Source organism: Myotis brandtii, unplaced genomic scaffold (assembly GCF_000412655.1).
Source record: "Myotis brandtii unplaced genomic scaffold, ASM41265v1 scaffold2, whole genome shotgun sequence".
NCBI lineage: Eukaryota > Metazoa > Chordata > Mammalia > Chiroptera > Vespertilionidae > Myotis > Myotis brandtii.
The window spans coordinates 965,806-975,763 of NW_005357451.1; the positions used below are offsets into that span (position 1 = coordinate 965,806).

Below are 9,958 nucleotides of genomic sequence, written 5' to 3' on the forward strand. Positions count from 1 at the left end.
GTGACAGGGGGTGGCACTGCAACCTCCCCATCGACCCTGCCTTGAGCGTGACAGGGGGCGGCGGCCCAACCCCCCAATCGGCCCTACCCTGAGCGTGACTGAGGGTGGCATCGCAACCTCCCAATCCGCCCTGCTCTGTGCATGACAGGGGGCGGCGCCCAACTCCCCAATCAGCCCTGCTCTGAGCCCAACCAGGGGCTGCACCTAGGGATTGGGCCTGCCCTCTGCCACCCGGGAGCAGGCCTAAGCCAGCAGGTCGTTATCTCCCGAGGGGTCCCAGACTGCGAGAGGGCACAGGCTGGGCTGAGGGACCCCCCCTTCCCCCCCCCCTTGAGGGCACAAATTTTTGTGCACCGGGCCCCTAGTAATAGATATATTAAGATAGAGATAGAAAAAGTAAAATGGAAAAAAAGGAGAAAAGGTGATAAAAATTAATAACAATAAAAGACAAAAAGATAATAGAATCAAAGGAAAGAGACATTAGAGATACACAAGAAAAAAGAGAAGAAAATGGGGGGAAATAAACAACAAAAACAAAGCCACACACACAACAACAACAACAAAACCACACACACTCACACAAAAACCTTTGAATCTGCTCTTTCTGGAGCTCACTGGATTTTGTTCTGATGTTGAATCTGATCCCTTAGTATGTCTATCCTGGGCCTCCTCAGAGCTTCTCTGGTGCAGGTCAATGTGAGTCACTGTCCCTTTCTTGCCCTGGGCAGCCTACCTGATTGAGGCCCGATAGGCTGAAGCCCCCAGTAGTCCAGCAGGTGGGGACTCCTTAACCCAAAGGCTGTGTCTGTCTTGAGTTTCACATCTTGAGTGTCCCTGTTCTGAGCTGTTCTCCCTCCCCCCATAGAGCTGGGCTCTGCAGGGGTATCCTGATCTTGGCTGAGATGATTGGGTCAGACTGTGGTGGGGGTGGTGCTAGTAGCTTATAGGAGGTGGGGGCAGGCCCTTCTCCTTCCAGTGATTCAACTGTGCCTGGTTTGCTGGCACCTCCTCGCTGCCACCTGCAGGGGCACATATTTCCTGGCCCGGGCTGTTTCTTCTTGTTTCAGGTTACTACAAGTCAGGTCAGAAGCAGCTGTTTTGCCAGTGGGAAAGAGGAGACCTCTCCTGCATTCCAGGTGGGCAGGGCTGATCCTCCTTCCTGCATCTACTGTCCAATCCCCTTTCTGCTCACCAGCAGGAGTATCTCTAAGTTCAATGTTGTGTCCTTCAGACCCCTCCAGTGTAGGCTGCACGATGATGGGGTGCTAGCACTACTCTATCCAGGTACTTCAGCCACAGGCTTCCACTGCTGCACCCACTCCCCAGTCTCCACAGCCAGTGCCTTTTGGGCCTCCTCTCTCAGTCCCAGGTATGCTGGTCTCACCTACAGATTTGCAGCCACTTCAGTCTCCTCAGATCCTCAGTTCTAATAGGTCCAGGGCAGGGAAGGCTACATCCACCTCCCTGGCCTTCAGCGCAGTTCTTATCTCCAAGTTCTGGTGGTGGAGCCGAGCAGCTGGGCTCTAGGGTGGCAGTGGCAACACAGTGACGTTGGCGGTGGGTAAGTCCATAGCAGAGGTGAGAGTCCTGCTGGGTCACTAGCCTTCACATGGGGTCTGGGCTGGGTCCCCATGGGATGCATCATGCCAGACACATGGGGGTCTTGCTGGTGTCTGCTGCATGTGTGCCAGATCCAGGCTGTGACCACAGTGGGCCACAGGGTCCAGGTGGGATGTGTGTGAATTTGGGCTGGGCTGCAGTGAGTCCAGGTGGTGGCAAGGCTGGATGCCTGCCACTGCTGCAGCTTCCAAAGAGGACCTTGTAAACCCTTGAAGATGGTGTAGGCTCCAGATTGGACACAGGGTGCCGGATGGCTGTGGCAGTAGCAAGGGCTCCCTGCCCAGGATGCTCCAGAGCCTCCCACTTGATTAGACTGACACACACACACACACACACACACACGTACACACACTCACCTTCTCACTCTCACTCTCACCTTCACTCTGGTCCTGCCAACTGCCATGTTCAATATTTTTTTAATACATATTGCAATTATTACACAAATACTTATGTGTATAGGATGATTGGTTCACTTAAGTTATGGATATCATACTAGAGCAGTTTATATTTTCTTAATTCAATTTAACAGTTGCATAGTATTCTATTGTAATGAATGTATCATAGTTTACCCAACTACTCATTATATCTCTCAAAACCTTAATTGATGCCCTGACCGGTTTGGCTCAGTGGATAGAGCATCGGCCTGCAGACTCAAGTTCGATTCCGGTCAAGGGCATGTACCTTGGTTGTGGGCACATACCCAGTGGGGAGTGTGCAGGAGGCAGCTGATCGATGTTTCTCTCTCATTGATGTTTCTAACTCTCTATCCCTTGCACTTCCTCTCTGTAAAAAATCAATAAAATATATTTTTTAAAAAAAACCTTAATTGAACTTTATAAAAACATTAATGTAATTCAATTTGCAAAGTCATTATTTTTGTTTGTCTTACATATCACATAGGAATTTGCTTTTGGATTACTAAACATTTTTTTTTCATAATACATAAATACTTGCTACTTATAAAAATTCTAAAAATATGATGTAGAATTTATACTTCTACTCTATCCTCAACCAATCCCAATCTCTCTTCCCAACATGACCACTGTTACCAGTTCAGTAAATAAACTTCCCCAACTTTTCCTATGATATGTATGTATATATATATACCTGTATATATAAAAGGCTAATATGCCAAGTGTCCGACCATCCAACCAGTCACTATGACATGCACTGACCACCAGGGGGCAGATGATCAATGCAGGAACTGCCGTGTTGTGCACAGAAAAACAGCACCTTGGACCTGGCGCCCATTAAGCAACACTCGTGGGACACAGGCCCCGCCACCACCCCGGAGCTACAGCCCATCAAATTGCAGCCAATGCTGCTGAGACCCCAAGGTGCAAAATGCAGCCCCCAGCCCAGCCCTGAAACAGTTGCTGTGGGCACCATGTAATGATGTCACATAGCAATGCCCGGCTTCCTCTCCCTAGCAACGACTAGCCTCTTTGCAGTTTCTTTAGCCCAGGAACATGACTTGCTTTATAGTCAGTTGCAAATATTTCACACTTTAACCAAATGTCTGTGAAGCATTTTCCCATACCTCATTTCATTTGATCCTCACAGAATTCCTGGAGTAGGTAGATAGGAGACTTGGTGGAATCCTATTTTCTTTTCATTAGCTGGAAAACGGAGATTTACAAAGCTTAGAAACTTGACCCAACTAAAAAGAAGTAAGAAATGGCGGACCTTGAAAATGACTTCAGGTTTTCTCGCTGCACAGAATATAGTCAAACACTGCTGCAGTTCAATATTTTACCATTTATTCTCCCTGTGTGATCTACAATAATAATCTGCTTCGTGTTGATATTTACTGCTGTGTTGCTGACAATTACCTGAAAGAGAAGTTGGGGTGCTTCACTGGGCTGGAAAAAGTTTAGCTATACCAGAAAAAAACTCTTGCTGGTGCCAATCACATGTGTGTGTTTTGATCTGTCATTGTCGATCGTGAATTTGGTTGACACCTGTATTATAGAGAAAGGGTGAATAGCGATATTAAAATATTTCTTCTAATTAATTTCCTTTCAATGTGCACAAATTTGTGCACCAGGCCACTAGTATAAGTATGCAATACACAGCTTCATCTTGATTTTTACATAAGTTAATATACTTATCATTCTGTGACTTGATTTTTAAATGTGTTGGACATATACTACACATAGATGTACCTCACTCATTTTATCAGATGAAGAGTATTCTATATTATAAAATGCATATATTTAAGCCAGTCTCCTTTTAATAAACATTTAGGTTATTTCCAAAATTAAAAACAAAACTCAATGCTATAGTGAGCAAACATTTATTTTTTGTACATGTACAAAACTGTGCATAACCTAGATTTTTACAACTACTTGACCGAAGGGCATCTGTATTTAAAATTTAGATAGGTATTGGCAAATTACCCTTCAAAATGGCTATAACAAACTTTTACTGCATCCATAATGTATGAGAGCGCTTTTCCTCTATACCCTTACCACTCTGGATATTATAGATCCTTTGGATTCTTCCAACTTGATGAGCAAAAATATGTCTTCTGGTTTGGTCTGCATTTTCTTGCTTGCTAGGAGAGTGGGTATTATTACATAACTTTGAAATGTTCGATATTTCCAGAGTGTTTAGGGTAGTACTACACATTAAAAGATGATTTGTATTAAATTCTGGACAAAACTGTTTTACACTTTTAAAAATAAGAGAAAATGCTATCTTAATAAGGTGAAAAGATTGATAATATCTAATATACTAGTATATTAGAAATGGGAATAGAAAACTAAGAGCTAGTATTTCATCTTTTCAAGCTCCACTAACAAATCCTCTGCTGAATTGGTACAGTTTTGCTTTCCTTTTCCATACAAGAAATTTATGAATAGAACAATTCATTTATGCTTCTAGATCAGCAAGTGCCCATCTCTAAAGAACATTTCTTTTAGGGGTCAACTATCTCACTGATAGGATTTACACATGCAAGTCCTATTTACATTAGTAGGAGTTACCAGCATAAATCCCCATGCAGTGATAAGCTAAAAGACACTATACTAGGGTTCAAGTTCTAAGGATTACCTATCAAATGGTCCTGAGAGTCATCATCACCAGAAAGAGCAGATGTGGCAACCTGTATGGGAATGGCATCTCATTGCAGCCCTACAGCTAAACTGTATTAATGGAAATAGAAGTAGCTTTCAAAAAGGGACCTGGGATGCTAAGTGTTAAACCACTTTACTGGCCTTTTAAAAAAGCCATCATTAAAGAGGAGAATTCAATCATATCAAAGCACTTGTTTAAAAAAAGTGTGAATACTGTATGAGCTCCAAGGTGCTTGAAGGATAATACAGCTACTTGTTTGAAAATTCAATTAACCTTATCTTTCTTAAACTTGATTTATTAATAATCTCTCAGATAAATTTTGAAAGAGTCCTGTTATCTTTTGAATATGTCCTGTCTGAGAAGCTTTAGCAACTACTTGGAATTGACAGATGTCACTCTACTTTAATTATTTGATTCAAGAACAAATCAGAGTTCAATGAATGACTTCTGCATTAAAAAGAAAATCATCAGTTTCTTTTCTGTTGCAAATAAGCTGTTAGGGACTCAACTACAACAGAGAAAAACATTTCAGGTTATCATTCACCAGGTAAGTATGAAAAACATCTCATATTCTTGTACACCAAGTGAAAAGTAAAAACAGTCTGTAGGCAATCAATGTACTGTAAAGCCATAGCCCACGCCTCATAGCACTGATTTTGAACAGCACGAGGTCTGATACTGGCATCTAGAACAGTTCACTAAATAAACCACACCCATGTATCATTTGATGACCTTTCTCACAAACCTGACATAGTTGACAAATGCCTGGAAACAAAATCAAGTATAGAGCTTGACAATTAATAAACTGATATCAACAAATAAATAATTTCCAAGACAAGCTTTAATGTCTTGGCATATATACAGAACTTTCATATTAAAAAATATGATACCACACCTGAAAGGCATTGAAAACACTTTTATTTCCTTTGAAAACTTACTGTTACAGTGTGCAGATTATGAATAATCATGTATTCATGCATTTTGAAATGCAAATAGGACAACTGAAAGTAGAGACATAAATTATTCAATACCAATAGTAGTAAGTAATTTGTTTGTAATAAATTTATTTAATTCCTGCTTTAAAGGATCACTACTATTTAGCAATCCAATGTCAACAAAGTATTTTGAGGTCTTTAATTCTTTAGACAAAGGGCTGCCTTCTCAGGAACTGTAGTTGTGATAGAAGTTAATCATTAGCACAGCCATTATTTTAGACAAAGGGCTGCCCATCTCAGAAACTACCATTGTAAGGTTAATCATTGATGTGGCAATTTTACTATGGGAACTAAATATCACAGGAGATAACTAAATATCACAGGAAATAGGGAAAATCGAAACTTAGCTTTCTTATAGAAAAATGTTTATCTGGACAGGCATAGCAACTAGACAAAAATATAGTAGTAACACAGGGTTGGTAACCAACTTCATATTGATCACTAAACAATAGTATTATCATTTTTGGTTAATGAGAAGCATGCATAACTAAATAATTTAAACACACGAGTCAAAATTCATTGATAATAGTAATTTTTAAAATTTTACATTATGTACTGAAATTTCTGCATCATGTACAACACATTAATTTTATTCATATGACTTCAGGCTTACGGTTTTACAACAAAACTAAAAGAATTTTCTTTATTTTTTTTAACTTAAAACTATGAACAAATATTTATTTGCAGTAATTAAGATAGTAGAAAAGAAAACTCTTAAAATAATTTCTATTATATTTTGAGACAACAGAAAAATATCTAAGTTTCTCTAACACAAGGTTTTTAACAGTTGTGTAATATCTTAACCACCACTAATCATATTCAGGAGCTTTTAAATGTTTCAACAGCATTAATAAACTGGAAGAGAGATTCTGATGCTGGCTAATGGATGAAGTAGGGTAAAATAAGGGTTTAGCCAGCAAACCACAGACTATCTCCTTCTTGCTCTACATATACTAGTAGATTGTTATAATAAAGCTATCAAAATTTTTTTAGTTATTATTGGTCTACCCTGATTAGCTATTTACATAGATTTGCATGGTTTATTCAAGAGGCCTTAACTCTAAGACTATAATAAAGTAAAATATCTTAATTAGTGCAACTTACTGCAATTGTATTCAGACTCCATACTCTCATATAGTGGAACCTTTTATATTGCTGGTATTGAGGAGCAGGTCCAATACTTGGGGCTTATAGATATGTATTGTGCATTTAGCACATGCTATAGTTGGGATTCAGAAAACATGATTTGACTTAAGAAAGATCTGAATCTGTATAACAAAATAGATTATAATGTGATTCCAGTGTCCCTGATTTGTGTAGCATTACAAAAGGGAAGAGAAAGAAGGAACTAAAGAGATAGGAGAGGGCTGTACAATGGGTAGAGGAGTTAGGAGTAGCCTGAGAGGCTGGAGAAGTTTTCTTTACATCTGGATTCACCTAGGAGGTTGGAAAGGTAAGGCAAGGGATACATTCCTTGGTTCTTTCCATTTCTCATGAGTCTGTGACCTGACAGAGTTCACTTTCCTGAAATCTGGGGAGGTCAGAGCTCCTGTAGCCGAAGCCTATAAGAATTATGTGCTCTTTACTGTGATCATGGCCCTCTGGTCAGCAGTATAGGGTGGACTAAACAACAATAAACATTTCATGTATTTATATATTGAAATAAGTTGTTAAATCCAAACTACTGCTCAAAAAAGTAAATCAGAGCTTGATATTTGTAAAAAAAAATTAATATAGTCACTGTCACTGTAACTAAGATTTGCTACCTATGTACAGCCCTAACACTTTATGTTAAGTGCATACTAGCATTTATCAATTGTTATACTCTATTCAGAGTCCTTGCCGGTTTCAGGTTTACCTACCAAAAAAGAAATATGAAGAATTTTCCTCCTTAAGTATTTTCCTTATTAAGAGTCAAACCCCAAATTCCACATGTTACTATGTTTACTGACATATCTATCTATATATAATCTCTCTATATAAAAGGCTAATATGCAAAGTGTCCCCTTGGGAGTTCGATTGGGAGACCAGGAGTTCGATCACTTGCTATGGCATGCACTGACCACCAGGGGGTGGCGTGGAACAAAGGAAGGCCCCGACTGGCAGCCAGCAGCTGGCAGCCGGGGAAGGCAGGCCCAGGCCAGCAGCCAGAAGGCCCCGATCATCCTTGATCGCCGGCCAGGCCTAGTGACCCTACCTGTGCACAAATGTCATGCACTGGGCCTCTAGTAAGACTATAAAATACTAATATAGGAAATAGAGTTTATTTTAAAAGCTTAATGCAATAAAAACATTGAGATCTATTGTGTTGGAGAAGTTGACAGCAAACAATTATTTGTTGTCAGTAATTGTTTGCTGCATGAGGTTTTTGATAATCATCTCCAAGTCAATGGGAAAATTCTGAAACTTTTCTTCCAGAAAAGCCATTCTAAAGATGGCACTGCATTTATCTTCAAAATCATTCTCATAGAATAGGCAGGGTATTACTATTTCTACCTTAGATATGGAGACACTGAGGCCCAGAAGTTAAAAAAATTTGCCTGATATTATCAGTAGTGTAGCTAGGACTAAATTAGGTCTATAGACAATTAGGGTAGTGCTCCAGTTACTTACAGAATTTCCAAAGACCTCTTTCCATTTCTTCAGTATTGAGCTTTCCTAGTATATAAATGATTCACATATAAAATCACTACTAACTTGCCCTAACTGGTTTGGCTCAGTGGATAGAGCGTCGGCTTGTGGACTGAAGGGTCCCAGGTTCGATTCTGGGCAAGGGCACGTACCTTGGTTGCGGGCACATCCCCAGTAGGGGGTGTGCAGGAGGCAGCTGATCGATGTTTCTCTCTCATCAATGTTTCTAACTCTCTATTCCCTCTCCCTTCTTCTCTGTAAAAAATCAATAAAAAATATTTTAAAAAATGCTCTTTAAAAAAAAAAATCACTACTAACATTTAAAAACACCAAGTAATGGGCTCATGATTTCTTTGTTAAAAACTTCTACTGCCCTGGCTGGGTTGCTCAGTTGGTTGAGCTTCGTCCCATATGCCAAAAAGGTTGCTGTTTTGATTCCTGGTACATGCCTAGGTTGAAGGTTTGACCTCCAGTTGGAGTGCCTTTGGGAAGCCGGGAAGCAACCTAACAATGTTTCTTGCATCAATGTTTCTTTCTCTCTCTCTGAAGTCACTAAAAAGATATCCTTAGATGAGGATTTAAAAAACTCTAAAAAGATATACTTTAATAGTAGCATTTTAATACTTCTCAGTAAAACAAAACAAACCTCTATTGCATAGACTCCTCCCAGTTCATACTTCAGTTTTTCTCAATTACATTTACAATACTTTTATCATTTGTGTCATGATGCTCAGACCCTTAAAGAAAATATAATTAAAAAAATCAAAGGAAATAAGTGAGATGATTCTGAAGATGTGGTTTTCAAACAAAGATTCAAGTGACAAAGCAAAATCTGTACCAAAAGTACAGAATTATTAACAATGCATATGATCATTTTCATCTCCAAAGTTATATTCCTGGGAACCAATCCATTTATAATTTTAATCTGCTAACTCTACAGGTTTAGTGTATTAAAGCAGGTGAGTCAATGTGCTTTAGAAGTATTTTGTGTTCTTAGAATGTCCTCTTTAAGGAAAATCCTTTTTGCATTTCTATGACCTGGTTTCTCTTGGTAATTCTGCATGACAATTGGCTGCTGCTCAATCAAGAAGACTCTGAGGCCTGGAGGAACTTCCAAAGTGGGACAAATATTTTGGTGTATATCTGTTATTCAGAGTGCTCCTCTGGCTTCCACAGGTTTCCACTTTCCTTGGGAGTCTCTGAATTAGCCTCTGGTACGACACTGGATTCTGAAGTCCCTGGTTGTAAACTGTCTCCATCCAGAACAATGTCTTCAGGATTTGGAGGTGGTGGACAGAAGTCTTCATTGGGGCAGATTTGCTGGAAGAGGGTCTCAGCCTGGCCAGGGAAGAAAGGACACAATACTTTTTGGACATCAGTTTAAAATGTATATGCCTTTCTGGCATTATCCTATCTAATAAAGAGGTAATATGCAAACTGACCATCACTCCAACACATAAGATGGCCTCCCCCACATGGACACAAGGTGGCCGCCACAAGATGGCCGGCAGGGAGGGCAGTTGTGGGCAATCAGGCCAGCAAGGGAGGGCAGTTAGGGGTGACTGGGCTGGCAGAGGAGGGAAGTTGGGGGTGACCAGACCAGTAGGGGAGGGCGGTTGGGGGGGAACCAAGGC

General features: G+C 40.2%; 1 protein-coding gene and 1 pseudogene across 2 annotated transcripts in view; one reads left to right on the forward strand and one right to left on the reverse strand.

The window, feature by feature from the left end:
* Positions 1-9,958, forward strand: part of LOC102247735 — a 587,465-nt pseudogene that overhangs the window by 575,412 nt on the left and 2,095 nt on the right.
* CHM (choroideremia (Rab escort protein 1)) overlaps positions 9,373-9,958 on the reverse strand; it is a 239,710-nt gene continuing 239,124 nt past the window's right edge. For both annotated transcript variants that reach the window (XM_005865260.2, XM_005865259.2), the window contains exon 15: positions 9,373-9,662. In XM_005865260.2, coding sequence (XP_005865322.1) covers positions 9,471-9,662 — 192 coding nt within the window. In that variant the 3' untranslated portion in view covers positions 9,373-9,470. The remainder of the gene's footprint in view (positions 9,663-9,958) is intronic.